Source organism: Canis lupus, chromosome 17 (assembly GCF_011100685.1).
Source record: "Canis lupus familiaris isolate Mischka breed German Shepherd chromosome 17, alternate assembly UU_Cfam_GSD_1.0, whole genome shotgun sequence".
Classification (NCBI taxonomy): Eukaryota; Metazoa; Chordata; class Mammalia; order Carnivora; family Canidae; genus Canis; species Canis lupus.
Genome location: NC_049238.1, coordinates 57,868,292 through 57,890,975, shown reverse-complemented (window position 1 = coordinate 57,890,975; position 22,684 = coordinate 57,868,292). Strand labels below are relative to the sequence as shown.

General features: G+C 39.1%; 1 protein-coding gene across 18 annotated transcripts in view; it reads right to left on the bottom strand.

Annotated features, from left to right (window-relative positions):
• PDE4DIPP2 (phosphodiesterase 4D interacting protein) overlaps positions 1–22,684 on the bottom strand; it is a 224,251-nt gene that overhangs the window by 56,032 nt on the left and 145,535 nt on the right. For 17 of the 18 annotated variants that reach the window (XR_005372682.1, XM_038561938.1, XM_038561936.1 and 14 more), the window contains 15 exons: positions 19,494–19,625; positions 18,271–18,390; positions 17,931–18,050; positions 17,595–17,807; positions 15,985–16,143; positions 14,976–15,089; positions 14,655–14,792; positions 13,559–13,738; positions 12,423–12,617; positions 9,400–9,567; positions 9,147–9,228; positions 4,811–4,902; positions 1,710–1,826; positions 1,206–1,343; positions 261–373 (listed from right to left, as the gene is read on the bottom strand). Coding sequence is in view for 17 of the 18 variants with exons in the window: in XM_038561938.1 (XP_038417866.1) it covers positions 261–373; positions 1,206–1,343; positions 1,710–1,826; positions 4,811–4,902; positions 9,147–9,228; positions 9,400–9,567; positions 12,423–12,617; positions 13,559–13,738; positions 14,655–14,792; positions 14,976–15,089; positions 15,985–16,143; positions 17,595–17,807; positions 17,931–18,050; positions 18,271–18,390; positions 19,494–19,625 (2,081 nt within the window). In the remaining variant the exon portion in view is untranslated. The remainder of the gene's footprint in view (positions 1–260; positions 374–1,205; positions 1,344–1,709; positions 1,827–4,810; positions 4,903–9,146; positions 9,229–9,399; positions 9,568–12,422; positions 12,618–13,558; positions 13,739–14,654; positions 14,793–14,975; positions 15,090–15,984; positions 16,144–17,594; positions 17,808–17,930; positions 18,051–18,270; positions 18,391–19,493; positions 19,626–22,684) is intronic. The other variant, XM_038561940.1, reaches the window with a different exon arrangement.

Below are 22,684 nucleotides of genomic sequence, written 5' to 3'. Positions count from 1 at the left end.
AGTGCTTACTATACATACACACAAGGCAGTATTTTAGTCACCTGACAAGTCTTCTCGTTTGATCTCTGTGTAGCTATGTGAGATAGGCCCTATTCAAGATTCAAGACTCAAGACTTAGGTTCAGAGTGACCCCCATACAACAAACGACAAATGGAGTAGCACTAGTAATTGTCTCTGCCTTTCTTACTCACTGCTCTGAGGTCATAAGCACCTGCACCTAAAGAGGAATAGAAGGATAAACATTGCCGTCAGTCTCCTACCTCTCTGGATGGGCATGGAACTTCACCAGGCTGCTGTACAGCTGTCTCTCTGCTTGTAAAGCTTCATTGAGCCGACTCCGTTCATCCACCAGCCCTTCGAGCATTAGCAGCAACTGAGGAAAGAACAGAAGCAATATGCAGAGACATGAGACCTGAAGCCACAGTGGATCCCGAGAAATTAGTCAAAGGAAATCTGTTCACATGCACCATGACCAAAAAAGCTATCTTACTACTTGCTTAACGTTCTATTATATTTTACAGTTTTCAAATCATTGTCACATTCTTTTTTTAATCTTTAAAACTATACAGGGCAGAAATTAAACACAGAAGCAAGAAGAAGAAAGAGGAGAGAGAATTCAGAAGCACAGGAAAGAGGCTAAGAAAAGGGAGTGGAAGGGAAAGAGAGGAAGGGCCAGAAGGAGACATACAGCTGGACTTACTCATATTCTTCATTCATTCATTCAATATTTATCGAACACATTCCAACTGCCAGGCTCTGTTCTAGGGATAAACTTATTACCTAGTGGGTGGAGGAGACCCCAACAGTCATAGACGTGTATCAGTGAGCTACAGGAAATGCTGTAAAGAAAATGAGCTATGACAGTACACAATCAGCAGCACTTTAAGTGAACTGCTTGAGTTAAAGCCAGGATTAGAGAGAAATGAGTAGTTAGTGAGAGAGATAATAACAGAGACAGGGAGTAGAGGCAAGTAGGTCTTTTTCAGACATCTGGCACTGAAGGAAGGTCAGCTAAAGGGTAGTAGCTACAAAGGAATTACAAATAGTTAAGGTACCAATTGCTGCTCCAGACCAAGGCAGGAAACTTTAGAGCACAAATTCTCTATGGAATCCCATCAACAGACCCCTTCAGAGATAACTGAGATTGACAGCTTTTCCACTGTTTGTGTCACAGTAAAAATAAAGTTTATATTCTAACAGCTTACTTGTTGTCTTCGATTTCCTAACGTTTCCTGACCCTGTGATTCTACTGAAGCAACTTTTTCCCGAAGAAGTAAGACCTCTTGGGTCAGGCGTTCCATAGCTGGTATATCTTCAGGATCAACCAGTTGCATCTGCAGGTCCTAAAAGTCAAGAAAAAAAAGCTAGTAATAAATCCACGGGGTGCCTGACTGGCTCAGTCAGTGGAGCATGTGACTCCTGCTCTCGGAATTGTAACCTGCTATTTGGCAGAGCAGCAAAGGAACAAATAGTCTACCATATTTCCAAGTGGAATATTGATAAGCCATATGAAATAATATATTCTTTATGAAATCTCAGCAACTCTAATACTAGTCAAAAATACGGTGATATTAAAAGGCTCAATCTGACAGCACATCAAGGAAATAAGGACTGGCCAAGGGACTCAAAATATACAAATGTTTGAAGATGACCCACAGGTATTCTGAGCTATAGTCATTTTCAATGATCTTTAAAAAGCTTTGAAAAACCTTTATGAGGTCTTCTTTAATCTGTATATTCCTGGTCAGGGATTCCATGTCAGCAGCCTGCACCTGCAGCTCTTCCTCTTGCACGGCCACCATGGACTGTAGTGCAGAAAGTTCCATCTGTTGAGAGAAGAAATCCTGAAGTCAGTAGGTAGAAGACACAGTATATGTCACAATTACTTCTGAATACCAAGGTCAAAGTTTTTCCATACTTCACCATCAGCCAGTAATGCAAGTGCCAACTAGAAGACAAGTAGTGTTCTACTGGATCAGATCAATAAACCACATAGTGTGGTACCAAAGGGTGTTTAATGGGAAGCTGTAATGGTAGCACTTTTTTAATTAGCACTATCAAACATATCAAATGTTTAATTAATGAGTTTATTCTGCTACTTAAAAAAATTGGTCACCATTAGTAGATGAGTCAATCCTCCCAACAACTGAATCACTACTCTTCTATTCCCCAGTAAACAGATGAAGTGACTAAGGCAGAGAAATCAAGAAAACCTGTTCAAAGTCCCAGAGCTAGGAAGTGGGAGATTCAGAATGTAAACTCAAGGAAGCAGACTCAGAACACGAGGTTATAATGCCCTGTAGATTCTACACATCCATGTATTCTTTATGGTAATAGCAAGTTATTTGTAAGTACACACCATAAGGAACTATATTTTGAGATAATTAAAGAAATTGGTGTGACAAGGAAGACAGATGACATACAGTTGGTTTAAGGTATAGCCAAGCTTCCTAAAGAAAGCAGCACCTCTTTCTTTAAGATATAACATGTAAGTCATAAGCAGTAAGAATTTTACTTTGAATTCCATCAATGCTGACAGTTTATTCTGTGAGCTGGTGATGATTTATAACTACACAAAGTTATTTGATGCTCTGGGCTCCTGTGGTGCATTAGGAAGAAATGCTTCTCCTCATTTACTCTTCCCTGTTGAAAGACCTCAGTTAGTATTACTCCTCACCTTTCTCCATCCCTTTACTCAGCCCCAGGCAGGTAAAGGGGCTTATCTTAATGGTATATTGGGGAAGAAGAAACCAGGCAGGCTTGACACCACTCCATCTTTCTTCTTCTTTTGGAGGCACCTGCCTGCAGGAAGCCTGTTTTTTGCCACTGCTTCTCCAAGGGCAGGCTCTTTCTCATCATGCAGAATGGTCTGCAGAGGCCCAATGTTGTCTGCGACTAGGGTAGATAAGTCTACCTAATTCTGGGGCTTGGCTAAAGGGCCCCTTGGTTCTTGCATTAAGTTCTCTACTTAAGCCTTTATCAGTAATGCAGTTGATAAAATACCAAACTATCTGCCACTACGTTGTTTTATTTCTCAGTTTGTTTGGATCTTGGGTATGAAAAAAGGAGTGTTACCTATTAGGCTCCCTTCAGAGACCTCTACCATTATATAGCCAGGTATTTGCCCCATATAAGAAAAATTCAAACATGAAGAAGAAAACATTGCAGCATGATAAAGGTCTACAGTCAAGCAGACAAGGGTTTTGGGCTTTAAATCTTGGCATAATCTTCCTACACGACATTTAAACTGAGCTTCAGTTTTCTCAACTGTAAAACAGAAATAATACCTACATTTCAGGGCTATGTGAGAATAGAAAAAATGTATTTAAAAGTGGCTGGCAGGCAAAGAGTGAATGATAACTGTTACTACCACTATTACTATTATTTCAAGGTGGTAGAAGGAATGTTTAAAAATTCAGGAAAACCCACATGGCTTTTGGCATATATCTAATATCAGAATGTGATAATGAATATATGGCATCAAACTGAGAGGTTGGTGATTGATTAAGAACATAAAAGTTAAGCAATATAACTAAATACAACTCACTCAAAACAACTATACATAGTCTTAATTTTATGATTCCCCCAAACAGGACAGAGCCAAAAAGTTAACATTACTCTGAAACAAGCATATATGAGAAAGACAGGAATGCCATATGGAAACTGAAATATCTGACATTGAGTAATCAGATAATGCTAGGGTGGAACCCAAAAGTAGGAGAGGAACTAGGGGATTTTTAAAACTGGTATTTTTAAAACAACACACAATTTCATAACCTCAAAACTTGAGTCATATAACAGGAGTCTGGTTGTAAGAAGAAATACAGTAATAAGAGAAATTAAGAGGTACAATAAGACAATTTTACCACAAATATGAAAACAGGTTTTATATGATAGATCTCATTCTGGCAATGAGGTGGAACAAATCTGAGAAGCCAAGTAAACTTAATGCAGGAGCCCATGAAAATTCTATTGCTAGAAATACAACATAATGGGAAAATGATCTGCTCCAAGTAAGGGCTTCTTACCAATTATTTTAAATCACAAAAGACCTGAATTTAAATCAGCTTTGGTATGTCTTAGTTCTATGACAATTCCCCACCTCTAGGGTTTTGTTTTGTTTTGTTTTGTTTTGAGAGAGCTTGCATAAGCAAGTGGGGGAGAGGGAGAGAAAGAAATCTGCAATCTCATGCCCCTAAGATTCTGACTGAGCTGGAATCAAGAGTCAGATGCTTATTTGACTGAGCCACGCAGGCGCTCCTTCCCATCTCAATGTTAAAAAATAAATAAATAAAAAATCAGTGTTTCACCTTCTTCATCTGTAAGTAGGGCCAATACCACTTATTTTGCAGAGCTTAAGCCTTAGTGCTAATCTAACTACCCAGTACAGTGCAGTGCATATAGCAAGAACTCAATGAACATCATTGATCATCCCCCAAATTCTTCTATTCCATGTTTCTAATACTAATTTCATGGATTCTAACGTCATACTTCCAAGCAGCAATTATATAGTATCTCATTTTTTCACAAGTCCATTACAATTATTCCAACCAGCAATGGGCCAATTGGCATTTGTCTTTTCAGACTTAAAAACTTAATGGTCTCCATTTATAAACATTAAGAGCATCTTTTGAGAAAATGTATACATAAAGCAATTCTATTTTTCTCCAGAAAGAAAAAAAAAAAAAGCCTTACTTTGCATTTGGGCCTAGGTGTTATACTTGGACAGCTGTACTCTTTTCTATATAAACTATTTTGAAAGAAAATAACAAGAATTTAGAAATTAGCCTTACTAGAATAGAACACTCACCCGACTTTCTCGTTCTTTCTTAGCCATGAGCTCAAGCTCCTCTTTGGCATTACTCAGTTCTTTTTCCAGCCCTGCAACTGTATCCTGGTCTCCTAAAAATGAACACACAGCACTAGTTTTAATCACTAGAACATCATATGACTTCTGCTGCCTTGTTTCTGATGAACTGAGTCCAAATACACAATCTCATAAAGACAACAAAAATATACACACAGGTTGTTCTTTGTAGCATTACCTGTAATAGCAAACCATAGCAATCGAACCACATGACTATAAAAAGAAGACTGAATAAACCACAGTATATACATGCAATGAAGTATTACATACAACTGTAAAAAAGAATGACGAAACTCTTTATGATATGGAATAATTTCTAAAATATATTAAGTGAAACAAGTTGGGTACAGAAGAAGACATCTAGTGTAGTATGTTTTATATTAGGAAAGAACACACACATATTACATACAGACATAGGACTGCTTTCTCACTTTGCAAAAAGAAATGAAGGATAACCCAGAAATGAAATTGGATGTCTTCGAGGGAGGGGTGAAAACTGGAGCAATGCTTTTTTTTTTTTTTTTTTTTTAGGATTTTATTTATTTATTCATGAGAGACACAGAGAGAGAGGCAGAGACATAGGGAGAGGGAGAAGCATGCTCCCCACGGGATTCCCAATGCAGGACTCGATCCCAGGACCCCAGGATCACGACCTGAACTGAAGGCAGACACTCACCACTGAGCCACCCAGGCACCCAAAACTGGAGGAATGTTATGGAAGTTTATGGATCTTCTGAGCATACTTTTTTATATATTTGAGTTGTGAACCATGTTAATGTTTTATTTTTAATGTGCAAAGTTAGTTCAGCAATAATGGGGAAGAAAAAGCCTAAAACTGAATGTTAACATAAATAAATGAACCTATAATATGCAAATAGACAATATAAGCATCCAGAAAATTAAAAAAATTAATCCAAGTAATTTTTTGAACTCACTATTCTAACTGTATGACCGCAGTGGGAAATAGTCTAAGGATTAAAAAATAATAATAAAAAGAAATCTTAAAACATTATTTAATAGATTTACTGTTGACAGTGGTATTCATGTAGCAATTCCAACCTACTTTTGTGTATTGTGCAAATGGGTAAATATATTGATGTTAGACATAACAGGTTTCTTGATGTCAAAAAAAGGCAAATACAAATACAAAATAAGGCAAAGAAAAAACCTGTTTGTTAAATTAGAATTAGAGAAATCAGGATCAAATACACACACATGCACACACATCCCTTGGCTCTGTTCACTTAAAAGGGCCTAGAAGCAAATGACATACTTGTGGCTACGAACCTATCTTATGCCCAGATATTAGTACCTAACTATCATTAACCACTTAAAGGAACCAGGGCTCCCTGAAGTAACGGACAGTTCCAGGGCTGAGGCAAGGAAAGTGAAAGGTGATCACAGAACATTTCACTGTGCCAACAAGTATGGAAGTGCTGAAAAACGGATGGAGAAACAGCAAAAGGACAGAGGAGCAGCTTGAGAGGGCTCCAACTGGCCAAATCGAGGGTACTTGGGGTATCAGATGGAATAATGACAGAAACAAATAATAAAATGATTTTTTTTTAAAAAAAAAAGGAATGTTAGAACACATTGATATAAAAAAAATGAGAGTGTGGGGAATAATAAGGAAAGGGCAGCTCTTTATGAAAGAACAGATGCTTATAAACAAGGAAGAAATTTTAGAAAGAGAAGTCCCTTTTTTAAACTACCAACATAACAGCTAGTTTGGGCAAGGCTGAAAGGATGCCTAGAACTCCTGGGCTGTGAGGAAAATGTCAGCCTCTCAGGATGTTAGCTGGAGGGTCTAAACACAGAAGGAGACATGAGCCTTCAGAATGGAGAGGTGTGGCAGATGTAATCGTAGCCAAGGATAATACAAACCGCCATCACGTATTCCCCTGCTGTAGTGCACTCAGAAAGACCTCAGCCTTTAGTATCCTTTTAAAGATTTTATTTATTTATTCATGAGAGACACAGAGAGAGAAGCAGAGACATAGAGGGAGAAGCAGGCTCCATGCAGCAAGCCCGATGTGGGACTTGGTCCGGGGTCTCCAGGATCATGCCCTGAGCCAAAGGCAGACACTCAACCGCTGAGCCACCCAGACGTCCCACCTTTTAGTATCCTTGCCAAAAATGTTTAACTTGAATTGAATCATGAGGAACAATCAGAGCCAGACTGAGGGCCATTAGCTGGCCCAGAGTTTTCAAAAATGCCAATGCTGTGATACCTGGGTGGCTCAGGGGTTGAGTGTTTGCCTTCAGCCCAGGGCATGATCCTGGAGACCCCGGATCAAGTCCCACATCAGGCTCCCTGCATGAAGCCTGCTTCTCTCTCTGCCTATGTATCTGCCTGTCTCTCTCATGAATAAATAAAATCTTTAAAAAAAAATGCCAATGTCAAAAAACACAAAAAAGGCTAGAAAACTGTTCTAGGCTAAAGGAGACTAATGAGACATGACAACTAAATGCATTTATGGTCTTGGAGGGGGAGACACAGCCATCGGGAACATTTCTGGGACAATAGGAACTCTGGATATGACTGTACATTAGGTGTCAGGACTATACCAAGGATAAATTTCCTGAATATGAGAATTAGTTATGTATGAGAATGGCCTTGCTTTTAGGAAATACATAATGAAGTATTTAGAAATGAAGTGTTATATCTAAGTAATTTTTAAATGGCTTAGAAAAAAACATGTGTGTGTGTACATGTAAAGACATAATGCAAATGTGGCAAAATAATAGGTGGTGAATCTTAATAAAAGTGCATATGGAAAAAAGTGTATTTGAGTATTCACCATTATTTTTACTTTTCTAGAAGATTGAAATTTGCAAAATAAAAAATTGCAGAAAGATACTTTCTGAAAAGAGGTGCATAGGAAGTAAATTAAACAAATCCAGCATTCTTTACTCTTTGAGACAGTTTTCCTACTAAAAAATAACTACTTGCATGACTTATCTATGGAATTCCAGAATACCTTACACTATAACACTGACACAAAGTTTTTATATTCTTTTTTTTTTTTTTTTAAGTAGGTACTATGGAGCCCAACACAGGGCTTGAACTCATGACCGCCCAAGATCAAGACCTGAGCTGAAATCTAGTCAGCTGTTTAACCAACTAAGCCACCCAGGTACCCCTTTACATTCTTAATATCATTAACAAATTATAAATTAATTCTCCAAGTCCACTACCTTTCTTATATAGTACTATAATCACCACTTCATTGATGGTGAGCTTCATTTCTAGAACTCACTGGGTATATCTCTTCCTTAATGCAACCCTAGATCCCAAACTTTTGCTCTGTGAAATTCAGGGACTTTAATAATCCCCAGGACTCATTTAAGTTTTGCTCCTACTATGTATAGTAGAGAGTTTGTTTTTAGGGAGTTCAAAGCATACAACCATCTCTTAGATGGCTATGATCCTGCCCAGTACACTGCCTCCCCCTCTCAACACTGTAATGCAGATTACATCAAGTTACCGTGAGTAGCCCTGGCCTGCTTGAAAGATACCCAGGAGAAGGTGTCAGCCCCATGGTCCTGTTGTGTAGGTTTGGAAACACTACCTCCTGCATTTCTGAGCCTCTGCAAAGCTACCTGGAAAGAATAATTGGGAGGCAATTTTGGGGGGCCAAACTGTATACCCAGAACAACAGTCTCAATTCAACGTAAGATATAAGATAAGGGCAGTTCTTTCTTTCTTTCTTCCTTTCTTCCTTTCTTCCTTTCTTTCGGAGGAGGGTCGGGGATGGGAGGGAGGGCGGGGGGTGGGTGGGGGGAGGGAGGGGTGCTGGGGGAGGGAGTGGGGGGAGGGAGGGAGGCTGGGAGTCGGAGGGCGTGGATGTTGCTTTGTTCTTTCTTTTCTTCCTTCTTCCTTCCTTCCTTCCTTCCTTCCTTCCTTCCTTCCTTCCTTTCTTTCTTTCTTTCTTTCAAGATTTTATTTATTTATTCATGATAGTCACACAGAGAGAGAGAGAGGCAGAGACATAGGCAGAGGGAGAAGCAGGCTCCATGCAGGGAGCCCGATGTGGGATTCGATCCCGGGTCTCCAGGATCGCGCCCTGGGCCAAAGGCAGGCACCAAACCGCTGTGCCACCCAGGGATCCCTGGGGCAGTTCTTTTTAGAATAGACATGTCTTCAGCCTTTCAGGGAAATCTAAACTTATTTTTTTCCATTAAGGTAGGAAAAGGGAGATTCTTGGCCAAACCTGTTAACAGAGTTACAGAAAGAAAAGACAAAAGGTTCCTTAGTGAAATTAAATTTGATACTTACCTAATGAGGACCTGGGTATACTGGTATCCCCTTTGGCAGTCAGGGAAATGCTATCATCTTTGGAGGGTATATGCACTGAACCCTAAAAATTGGAAGAGTCAGGGGATTTAGAAAGGTGCAGGAACCATGATCACAACGACAAGGACCTGGCATGTTCTCATATAATTTGGTATTAAAATCAACAGACATATGCCTCACACATAAAGAGAAAAGGCAGTTGGCATGAACATCTACACAAGCATATAATTCTTACTTGATCAGTCTGCTCTCCAAGACGAGGGCTGTTGGAGGTGACTTCTGTGGGTTGGTTAGAGATGAGTGCTTGGGAAACCATGAAGTCTTTACCTCCTAAATACTGGCGCAGGGCCTGTAGTTCTGAATTTCTTTCCATAAGGGCTTGCACCATCTTCCCTGCAGCGGCCTAGTAAGGAAATCAAACATACTTTTAGGAAGACACTCTAATAAAACAAAATTTGTGTTCTGAAGTTATTCGTTAAAAGTCAACGGTTTATGAAAAGCCAGTGGGCTCCACCAAAATAATTTCCTTACTTTCAGTTTACAGGGAAAAATAGCTGAGGAGTGGAAAGAAAGTTTCTCAAAGGAAGAACACTGGAAAAACGGAGTGTAACATATCTATTACAGATAAAACAATATGAAGTTGGCCCTGCCAGAACTCTTCCAGACCAAGATACGGAGATTCCACCTTGTGGGAGAGCAGATGTCCTTTATGCAGACACCTGTGCCTCTGGCCTGGATGTTCTTCACCCAAACATTTGTTTGGTTTATTCCTTCATATCTTTTCCTAATGATACCTCATCGGAATGGCCTCCTCTGCATATCTTATCTAAAACAGCAACCTTTTCTCTACTCCCAACTCTCCTTGTCCTGCTAAGTTTTTTTTACAACATACTTACTGTCATTTAATTTATGCTCATTGTCTATCAACTAGATATAAGTTTCCTAAGGGCAGGTTCTATGATGTTTTCTTTGGTGCTGAATCACAAGCATCCAGAACAGTGTCTGGCACATAGGCCTTCAATATATATTTATTAAATATATCAGTTACATGGAGACATTTTTTTATCAGACCAGACAATCCGGAAAATCTGAACCTCAAAACCACCAAACTCCATTTATTTAATTTCAAATCCCAGTTTTCTAAGGCAAGTGATGGCATAATAAGGAAAAGATCTAGAACATTATTTGTGACCACTACCACACAGAAAGCCTGCATTTAATCAGAAAATCTGGAAATAATAAACTAAGACTAAAATTACTGGGAGTAAAAGATGATGAATCAGAACTGTATTAGCTGTTATCAGTACCAATTGTTTCTGAGGACAATGACTACTGTTTTAATGAGAAGCTAAGCTCTTGTCATAATTTCTAAGGGAAATAAAAGAGTAACCTTACATTATTTGTAAGTAAAATTTGGGATCTTTAGGGATCTGGACACAGCCATTTTAGAGGTAACAGTACATTGTTAATTTGCCTGAATAAAAATCTGTAGAAGAAAGCTTGTAAAAAATGCAAATTCTTGAATCTACCTATACCTCCTAATTTCTGTCCCAGGAGCAAACCTGGGAATCTGTTTTTAAAAAGCTATCCAGGGGAATTTCTCCTGATGTAAAATTTTAAAAGCAGATCTAGAAGAATGCAGCCATTGCTCTCTTTCTTGAGTTAAAACAATCTTTTTGTAATTTCAGTGGCTTCCACTATCAGCAGTGTGTAGTATTTCTTTCTAGGTGAAATAAACTAGTTACTTCAAGTTACAAAGGGGTTAAGAAGAACACTCGTCGAAAAGACTTTTGTTAGCCTCCTTCCAAAGACAAATAATTCAGTGATTTTGTGAGGTCTATTCTAGAAGCAATTTCTACAGCTCACGGCAACATGTTTCTAAGGAAATGTATATTCACTTCAGTGGGCCTGAGGATTAGAAAAGAGGGCTGTAACCATACCATGATATAAGGAAGCATTAGAGAATATTATGGTCAGATAATAAAGGCAAATGCTGAGAATCTAGTCCTCCCCAAAACTGGCTGGGGGGATTCTGAGTAACTGGACCCTGAAATGCAGCACACATCTCTAGCCTTGAGGAGTAAGATATCTGGGAATGAGGATAAATTAAAAATTTATTTTTGACGGGAGCTTGGGTAGCTCAGTCCGTTAAACATATGCCTTCAGCTTGGGTCACAATCCTGGGATCAAGCCCTGCATTGGAAGGGGGAAGGGGGTGGTTCCTACTCAGTGGGAAGTCTGCTTCTCCCTCCAAGTTATGCTCACACTCTCTCTCTTTCAAATAAATAGATAAAATCTTTAAAAAAAAAAAAAAAAAGAGCTGACTGTCAAAATACCTGTGTACCAGTATTGTAAGATTAATATATCCCATGTTACTATAAGATTATTTGTCATCACAGCCTTTGAAAAGAACACAATCTTTTTTCCTATTAAGATAATTCAGATTTTAGGGCCACCTGGGTAGCTCAGTTGGTTAAGTGTCTGCCTTCAGCTCAAGTCATAATCCCAAGGTCCTGGGATTGAGCCCGTTATCAGGCTCCCTGCTCAGCCAGGAGTGTGCTTCTCCCTCTGCCCCTCCCCCTGCTCCTTCTCTCTCTCAAATAAATATTTTTTTTAAAAAAAAGATAATTCAGGGAATCCCTGGGTAGCGCAGCGGTTTGGCGCCTGCCTTTGGCCCAGGACGCGATCCTGGAGACCCGGGATCGAATCCCACGTCGGGCTCCCGGTGCATGGAGCCTGCTTCTCTCTCTGCCTGTGTCTCTGCCTCTCTCTCTCTCTCTCTCTCTGATGACTATCATAAATAAATAAAATTAAAAAAAAAAAAAGATAATTCAGATTTTATAGGAATTAAGAAAAAATATGTCAAGTGTACATTTTCCCATACCTTGCCTAGAAATAGAAACTATCACTCAAGTCTTGAATAATTAAGAATCAAAAACCCATATACTCATGAACCCTATATTCCCTTCTTTCAAAATTATCAGAATACTAAGGAAAAAAATGTACATAATGCAGTTAATGGGCATGTGTATTGTTTAGGCACCCTTCTCAATGCAAAGTGCTCTAAAAATATTGCATGCTCTGCTGATGGATGTAAAACTGTCGCCTAGGTAACAGATTTAAGGAAGAAACCTTAACACGACATACTGTGAAATCACACACACAGACACACACATGCTACAATGTTCAAATGCTCCCTATTCAGAGACTGGCTATAAATGCACTTGACACCCTTCTGGTCTGTGTGTTAGTCCTTACTTGGCTCTCCTGCTCCCTGGTGCTCATAGACTGAAGCAGGCCTTGAATCTCTATTTCGTGTTCCACTGCTTGTTTGTTTCGATCGGTTAGCAGTTCCTGTAGCATCCTTTCCTTTCGCTGTAGGCGCTGGCACAGCTCTTCTGCTACCTCACTCTGCCCAGGTCCAAGCTTACAGAACAAGGTGGCACTCAGATCCTGAAACGGAAGGGACAGTGTAAGTTTCGGAGGAAAGAAGTCCCTCTGCTACTTATCAAGAGGTTTAATAAGAATCTGTTACAGAAGAAAGACCTTTGGGATTTTGGAGAATAAGTACCATGTTTTATTTACTTTTGTTTCCCCAGATCTAGCACAGATCTGGTACATAGAAGACTGTAAAAACACGCTCAATGAACGAACACTAACAATAAAGAAAAATATTTATAATGGCCACTTACATGTTGTTTTCTCAAGTATGCCCTTGCCCTTTCTAGGTAAAATATTACATATGCTTGCTCAGGGTATGTAATAATTAATACTAGATGAAAATAAATGGACATTCAGTCCATTTATTTATTTTCTCCCCAGTATAACTTTTATAGGGGAAACATAAAATGATAAGCTGAAAAAGAATGAACACTATACTGATTACCATGGTGACAAAGTTCCTACTTCTATACTTAGAGGTAGTACTGGTGGTTAAAACTGTGGAACCACATTGCCTGGACTGCTTCCTCGTTCTGCCACTTAAGAACTATGCTACTTTGGACAAGTTCCTTCATTTTAGAAGTCTGTTTCCTTGTCTGTAAAAGGAGGATAATAATATATACCTCATAGACTTGTTGCATTCAATCAGTTAGGATTCTTTAAGCAATTACAGCAGTGCCTAAAAGCATGAGCACCATCACTAATAAAAGTTAGCTATCATATTATAGGTGCGTGTTTTAGTTCTAATTCTCACATGGCTTATTTGAGAAAGAGAATTATCACCTTGAGTTGAAGGTGGAGGAAAAAAGTCTCAGTGAAAGCCAATGACTTGCCTAGGCACAGGATGGAATTTGAGACTTGGGGCACTGGCCTCCCAGACATAAAGAGTCCCAATCCAAGACTGAGATTATGTAATCACCAAACCAATTGACTTTAATTAACTAAAGTCTTGCCTCCACTTCTTTGTTCCTGTCATGCAGAGATGTCTGTAACTGCTGAATGATACTTTCTTGTTCCTTCTGCCAATGGCTAAATTTGGTTTCCTTTTCTTCTTTCAGCCACTGGAGGTTTTGACAGGTAGCTGATAACTGCTCTACTTCTAGGCCTTTGGCCCTCAGGAGACTCTCCATACTCTATAGTAAAAGAAAGCAAAAATAAGTCAAAGGACCATCCCACACTCCACAGGATAAACAAGACTTGATCCGTCTTTATCTCCTAAATTATCAATTTTTTGCAAAAGAAGAAAACTTATTATCTAATCTAACAGTACCGTACTAATCTTTTCTTTGGTTTTAGAAACTCTCAGCTAATTTGTTTAGAGAATAAATGTAATGTATATGATAAATGAAGTATTTTTGAGGAGGCAGGCTATGCTATATAGGAAGCGAAGGACTTCTTTCAGAAGTGGCAGATGGGGGATCCCTGGGTGGCGCAGCGGTTTGGCGCCTGCCTTTAGCCCAGGGCGCGATCCTGGAGACCTGGGATCGAATCCCACGTCGGGCTCCCGGTGCATGGAGCCTGCTTCTCCCTCTGCCTATGTCTCTGTCTCTCTCTCTCTCTCTCTCTGTGACTATCAGAAATAAATAAAAATTAAAAAAAAAAAAAAGATTAAAAAAAAAAGAAGTGGCAGATGGTTAAATATATAAGCTCTACAATATATATGCGAAAATAGCCAGAGTAAATACTAATAATCAAGTGTTCTGACTGTGGCTATACAAGGATATGTATATAGCATTAATGAGAAAACAACACTGTAACAGTTGTATGCTGGCAATGCTCATGTAAAAGTATATAGATGTTGACAAGGATTAGAAACAAATCAGAAGGATGTCTGAAAATCCATATTCACTGCTTCCCCCTACAAAGTCCACAGCAGAAGTACTAACACTTCTTACTTCCTAATCTATAATGATGGCTATTTTTGTTGTTTTTGTATTTTTTTTCTCATAAAGCAAATATCTTGGTTTTCAGATAATGAGGGAAAGGGGTTGATACTTCAGGTATAGAATCTAAGTGGGAAAAGGATCTCAAGACAGGTTGTGCTCTTACCTGCATGGTAGCTTCATTAGAGGAGAGAATAGCACGCAATCTCTCTAAGTCATGATCACGCTCTCGCACAGCAAGATGAAATTGACGCAGTTCTTTTTCTTTCTCTTCCAGGGCGGAGAACTTTTCATCTATAGCCCGCTGCAAGGAAAGTAAGGATCCTAAAGCTCCTGAGGATTCACTATTGTGATCACACGTATACAATGAAAATATAAAGGAAGGGAAGACCAACTCTAAAAGCAGTAAATTAAGTGTACACATATTTTTAAGTACCTATGTGAACAGAATAATCCATAGTGCCATAAACAAAATCAAGGTACATACCTCCAAAGCAACATCTCGGTCTTGTATTCGCTGCCGAAGTTTCTCAAGCAACATTTCATTTGCTTCAAGGGTTTTGTCTGACTTATCTCGATACTGCAGGAGCTCCCGAAATTCCTAACAAGACCAAAAAATATTTCCTTTTATTCATTTATCTAATATGCATTGAATTCCTACACTCTGCCAAGCAATTTGTTATTCAGGATAAAAAACAAAATGTGATCACTCTCCAGGAAAACACAGGTTAGCAGACATAACAGACATACAAATTGTTAATTACTGTACACATGTGTATATGTGTGTGTGCATATATGAATTTATATATACATCATGCATATACGGCTATGTCTGCATAGCCAGCCACTGGGGGACCACAAGATGCATGGTCTAAACCTGCCTGAAGATGTCACTAAAGATCTCCCAAAGGGATTACATTTACTCTAAATCTTAAAGAACTGGGAGTTTCCCCAATGAAGAGGTGGTATGGGTATTTCTATCAGACAAAAAATGTATACACAATACATGCACATGAGGAAAAAACTGTACGTTCAGCAGAACATAAGGGATTCAATGGGACTAAAGCTTAGAGCAAGTGGTAGAAGTAAATACAGTCATCTTCAGTGTTTCCTATTTTCCCTGATGTTCATTTTATCACATAAGTAACTGGAAATTCCTATACAGATGTCTTCACCTACTAGATTGAGAGCAGTGGCTGTATCTTCTGTCTTCCCAGCATCTAGCATAGTATCTAGTTCACAGACATGTTTAATTTGCTGAATATTTATTGCTTAAATCTTTCAGATCTATATTTATTATTTTGTACATATGCTGATTAGTATTGTGGTTCGTGAATTGTACTTTCTATTTATTTTGTACCCTCCTGGTTCCCACCTCTCAGTTCTCTACATGTAACAGGTACTCAACACAAGTGGACTAATATCCTGAAATTACATGAATGGAACTTTCAGAGCTCTGCGAGCCCAGTTTAGTTAAAACCATTATGTAGACTCACCTGAAGCAGCTGCTCTTTGTGGCTCAGACTATGGTTTAGGTGTTGAATGTGTTGCTCATGGGCTCTGATCTCATTACATTTTTCAGTCTCCAGGGTACGAAGCTGTTGGCTCTTACTCTGTAATTCTCCTTGGAGCTGCTGCAAGGCTTTCCGTAATTCCTGAATTAAACAGATTCCCTTTTTCAAACAATCTAAAATTTTCACCTGGTTAGTAGATAGGGAGTCCTTAAAACTTTCAAGACATATAGAATAAAACAAAAGTAGCAGAAAAGTGCCATTCTTAAAATTACTGTAGAAATATTATACATGAAAAAAAAATAAAAAAAATAAAAAAATAAAAAAAAAAGAAATATTATACATGAATCAGGGGCACCCGGGGGGCTCAGTGGTTGAGTGGCTGCCTTTGGCTCAGGGTTCTGGGATCGAATCCCACATCAGGTTCACCAGAGGGAGCCTGTTTCTCCCTCTGCCTATGTCTCTGCCTCTCATGAATAAATAAATAAAATCTGGGCAGCCCCAGTGGCCCAGCAGTTTAGTGCCGCCTTCGGCCTGGGGTGTGATCCTGGAGACCCAGGATCAAGTCCCGTGTCGGGCTCCCTGCATGGAGCCTGCTTCTCTCCCTGCCTCTCTCTCTCTCTCTCTGTCATGAGTGAATAAATAAAAGCTTTAAAAAAATCTTAAAAAATATATATTATACATGAATCAAATAGGATATAGGAAGCTGTGGCAACTGTGAATGGCGGTAAGATGTAAATTTCATATTAGTAGTCTAATACTTTCTAGTTTTAAAATGATAGCTCTACTCAGCAGAACTCTGTCCCACTGGAAACCTGAATAAGCTCAAGGACAGAGTATTTCTATCATCCTTTTAAATCTTTTTTTTTTTTTTAAAGATTCTATCCATTTATTCATGAGAGATACAGAGAGAGAGAGAGGCAGAGACACAGGAAGTGGGAGAAGCAGGCTCCATGCAGGGAGCCTGATGCAGTACTCGATCCCGGGTCTCCAGGATCACACCCTGGGCCGAAGGCAGCGCTAAACCGCTGAGCCACCTGGGCTGCCCCTTTTAAATCCTTAAAAAGAAAATCGACAGCATATACTCTAGCAAGATAAAGGAACCACTTAATAATAATAATGATTATTTTTTAAAGATGTGGCTAACTGTACATGCCATTCCTCTGAGCTTGGTTGTTGTTTACCATTATTCTGTCTTGGTAATCTTTACTCACACTTCAAGAATAACCCCAGATGGCTCCTCCCTCATGAAGCTCTCCCTAACTCCCTTCCTCAGCCCCTCCTATATATTCCTATCGGACCCACACAGAACTCCTTTAACTCATTTTGGTATTTGCCACACGAAAATTCTGTTTATGTGACTATTTCATACTAAACTACAAGTAGCTTAACAGGAAAGAGCTTATGATATTCACTCTTGTATTTCCAGAACACAGCCCAATATCTGGCACCTATAGGTATGAGGGCAATAAATGTTGAACTGAATTACTTAGATTAAGCAAAATGACTCAAGGATTCAACACAAACTGTCCTGATACAAAGTTATTATCAGGGCAAAGTTAGCATTTTTGGTCACAAAATGATTGCTGATTTACCTGATTATGTTTCCAAGATGCCTCTTTCTGCTGTTCTCTTTCATGGGCTGCAGCCTCTACAAATTGGACACATCGTTTGGCATCAGCCAGTTGGCGTTCTTTTTGACGTACCAACCTCTGGAGTTTCTGAATCTCAAGCTGGCTGTAGAACAAACCACTCTGAAGATCAAGCAGAGCCATCTGTTGCTGAGCTGGGGAAGTACCCTGTGAGCTCTGGAAAAAAAAAAAAAAAAGTAAAAATTAATCAAGAGGACAGCAAGCACTGAGCAGCTGAGAAGACCAACAAAATCAAGACTGTGTCTGAAAAGCATGGCACTTCCTTAACCAGAATCTCACCTCCTGTCCTATGTGACCCTCAAATACATGAAGTTGTCCAAGCTGGCTTTGGTGTAGCATTTCTCGAAGCTTTGCCATTGTGTCATTTTGACCTTCAATCACCTGGTACAACTCCTCGGTCTGAAAATGAGACAGGGAGTACTGAACATGTTAGTAAACTAAAAATAAATTCCACTATCTCACCTGTACAGATTTTAGAAACACTGATTTAGATTACACTACAGTTTCTCTACACTAACATCTGTTAGTCTGATGATCTGTTTCTACAAAATACAGAATATGTGTCTACTTTGATAAAGCAAATAATTTCCTCACGGGTTCCTGACTGCCAAATATTTACCTCATTTTCCCTACTTTTCAGAGTTTCCTTGAGGCTTTGAATTGTACCATCTTGCTTCTGAGATGACTCCTGAGCAGACTTTAGCTCACAGCTCATTTCATTCAGTTTCTCTTGAAGAATCTGAATTCAGCAAAGAAAAACAGGTCAATTTCTTTTACCTTCAAATGCAACCAGTAAGTCCTTCCTCAAATCTAGGTTTAAAGGATTTCCTAGAGAACATTGCCTTAATTTTTTTCCCAGGTGTAGTAACCTTTAAGGCCCTAAGTCGTTCATTAAGACAAAGTAGCAGGAAATATGAAATATTTCCTTCAATATTCAAGTGCTTCAATTCTCATGTACTGCGCTTTCTTTGTGATGGGTAGTTGTACTGGGTACTTGTCCACATGAGTCACTGGGGGATTCTCTCTCTTTTTTTTTTTTTTTGAGAGACAGAATGAGAGTGAGCAAGCACACACACAGAATGCAGAGCATAGCAGCAGGGAGAGAGTCTTAAGCAGTCTACTGCCCAGCTCAGAGCCCAATGAGGGGCTCGATCGAACAACCTTGAGATCATGACCTGAGCTGAAATCAAGAGTCAGATGCTTAATGATTAAGCCACCCAGGTACCACTCACTGTGGTGAGTAGATCACTCACTTTACTTTGTGTAAAGGATCACTGTAGATCCTTTACACAAAGACCAAGAGCTCTGCTATCTAGGACAGGACGGAACACTACAAAGCTACACCAAGCCAGAAGGAGGAAAAAAAACACATTATTTATATAATATAGCAATAAATCAGGTTAAGATTAACTTACTGAACTGTACTTAATATTCATTATGAGGTAAGGGTACCAAGCCAGAAGCTCAGCATTCAAATTGTGGGCACTGCTAAAATTTTCTTCTAAACAAACATTAGATTCCTTGGACTCTAAAGAGGTAAGAAGTTAAGCTAAAATCAAAAGCACAAACCTCCTTTCTTGGTGCCTTATAAAGTTAGACTACATTCAAGTTTTAATTACAGATCTAAAAGGCCAAAATTCTGATCTGTGCAGAGAAGGCTAAAATCCTGATGAGAGATAAAAGGAAAGAACTACACTTTTAATCAAATATTCCTTAGAGGAAGAGAAATACACAGTATTCATCTCCTGAATCTTACTCAGAGAGGTTAAGAACCTCAGCTAGAGCCTGTCACAACCTCAGGAAACCCTGTGATCTCCAAGGGCTTGGACTGATTGATCATACTTTGTTGGTGGCCTCCATTTGCTGGATTTTTTCCTGGAGTTCAGCCAAGTGGGAATCAGATACAGACTGCTGAGTTATAATGGTCTCATCTGAATCCAGCTTTTGTTGCTTGAGTAACTCTTCAGTCACAGGCTGGGAAGAAGCAGCAAGACAAGTAAGTTGAGTTCAATGTAACCAACAATAAATTTCATCTTCAAATATGTCAGGCATCTTTCAGCAAAGACTTAGAAAACCAAAATTGTGCAGATGATCAGTACAAATTCCTAAAGACAATCCTGTTCCTTATTAAGAGTACTGATTTTTCCACCCTTATGATACTCCCCAGCTCCTCTCCCTATCTTTCCCTATGAACTCACACAAATAGTACATATTCAGTTAAAGCAAATAATTCAGAGGTTAAAGAGAAAGGAGAATTGAAAAAAGAAAATGCTTGAGATGACCAAATATTCACTTTATCCTATTTCTAATCAGGGAATTCAATAATCAACTATCTACCAGGGCACCTGGGGGGCTCAGTGATTGAATGTCTGCCTTTGGCTCAGGGCATGATCCTGGGGTCCTGGGATCGAATTGCTTCTTCCTCTGCCTAGGTCTCTGCCTCTCTGTGTCTCTCATGAATAAGTAAATAAAGTCTTTTTAAAAAAGAAAAAAAAAAAAATCAAACCTCTACCATCCCTAAGAGAGGAAGGTACATTTCAACTATGCCTGATGATATTATTGGAAAAATGGGCAGATTTTGAAAATGGACTATGCATTATAATACTTTATCAATACTAAATTTCCTAAATTTGGTAATTATATTGTACTTATGTAAGAGATGTTCTTGTCTTTAGGAAATATGCTTATTTAGTATAAAGACTCATTCTATCTGCAACTAACTCTCAGATGGTTCAGGAATTTAAAAAAAAATGATGTGTCTATATAGACAGTGGGAGTGAAACACCAAATGTAGCAAAATATTAGTAACCAGTGAATCTTGATAGCAATTTGTGAATCTGGGAGTTCTTTGTATTTCTCTCGTGACTTCTCTATAAATTAGAAGTGGTTTCAAAATAAAGAGTACAAAAAATTAAAAATAAATTTCAAAATCCATAATGGTCTGGGAAGGAGGTATGTTTTATAGGAAAATCAATTCATCAAAAAGACTCAGGAGGAAAAAACACATTGTTTATATAATATAGCAATAAATCAGGTTAAGGTTAACTTAGTGAACTGTAGTTAATATGCATTATGAGATAAGGGTACTAAAAGAAAACTGTAGGAATTCACTGTGGCATTAAAATCCATTTCCTCTCCTCTGACCCTTCCTACTGGACCCCCCCACCCCCCGCCTCCACACCCACTCCAATTAGGAAAAATATAAATCCATTAGGAAGAGAAAAAGGCAATTGCTTTTCATTTACCTTTTCTCTCACATTTTCAAATTCTGACTACCACCTTCTAGGCAGTGGAGTTAGAGCTTACCTCAAATCCCTTCCTGCCAGCAACTGACTGGAAGTATAAAAATTTCAGAAAAAAAAGTTTTTTATTCTTCCAATATTATCAATTTAAAAAAATATTTAATTTATTTATCCATGAGAGACACAGAGAGAGGGACAGAGACATAGGAAGAGGGAGAAGCAGGCTCCCTGCGGGGAGCCCAGTGTGGGACTCCTTCCCAGGACCCGGGGATCACAGCTAAACCAAAGGCAGATGCTCAGTCACTGAGCCACTCAGGTGCCCCTATTCATCAGTTTTTTAAAAACATCTGTTAAGTACCATAATACGTAAAGCACTGCGGGAACTGGGAATGAGGAGTTATATAATGAAGGAACAAGGAAACACATAAAATATCAGATAGTGACATGCCCTTTGTTGTAAAACAGAAAAGCATTATAGAGTGGTAAAGTTACTCTAAGTTGGTTGACCAGTTACTTTGAATTGGTTAGATGGAGACCTGCAGGACAGAAAGCCAGTCCCACAGAAAACCTAGGCAGAAGCTAGAGTAGCACTTTGCAAAAGAAGTATAATGGGAGCCATGTAGGTAATTTAAACTTTTGTAATGACTTCACTGACTAAAGGTAAAAATAAATGAACTCAATTTCAATAAAATATTTTATCTCAGCCACTATATTATATCCAAAGAATCATCATAGACATGTATTCAATATAAAAATATAAAAATTATCAGCAAGGTATTTGACTTTCATACTAAGTCTCTGAAATTTGGGGTGTACTTTACACACACAGCATATCTCAATTCAGAGTAGCCACATTTCAAGTGCTCAACAGCCGCATACAGTTAGTGGCTGCCTTGCTGGCTAGCACAGTGCTAAAGTGTACTGAGCACAGAGGAAGGTAATACATGATGAGGTGGAGAGAAAGTCAGGGACGAGGTCATACAGAGCTTCTACCGCAGGGTAGAGCTGGAGTTCATTCTCATTGAAATGAGGATGGTTTACTTTGTTTTTCTGTTTTTTATTTTTATTTTTTTTAAGATTTTATTTATTTGACAGAGAGCACAAGCAGGGGGAACAGCCCAGAGAGGGAGAAGAAGCAGGCTCCCTGGCTGAGCAAGGAGCCCAAAGAGGGGGCTCTGAGATCACGACCTGAGCCAAAGGCACTTAACCCACTGAGCCGTCCAGGCACTCTTGGATTGCAGTGTTTTTAACAGAAAAGTAACACAATTGTATTTATGTTTCAAAAAGGTCACTACAGCTGCTCTGTGGTGACTGGTCTGGGGGGCAGCAGTAGAACAGGGAGACACACAGGGGACTGCTTCAGTAGTGCAGGTAAAAGAGAATAGTGGCTAGGATTATAGCGGTAAGAATGGATGGGGAGAGAAATGATATATTTGGATAGGTTTTGAAAGGAGAGTCAACAGACCTGGAGGGCTGTGAAAGGAGAGAAAAGCAGCAAGAAAAATTGAGGTATTTGTTGTGGGTGTAACAGGGAGCCGTGCTTGCCCTGAAGCACTGTGAATTTTTTTTTTTTTTTAAGATTTATTTATTTATTCATGAGAGGCACAGAGAGAGGCAGAGACATAGGCAGAGGGAGAAGCAGGCTCCTCACAGGGAGCCCGATGTGGGACTTGATCCCGGATCCCTGGATCACCCTCTGAGCCAAAAGCAGATGCTAAACCGCTTAGCCACCCAGGCATCCCTGAAGCACTGTGAATTATGTCACAATACGAACAGATAAAACAATTCTAA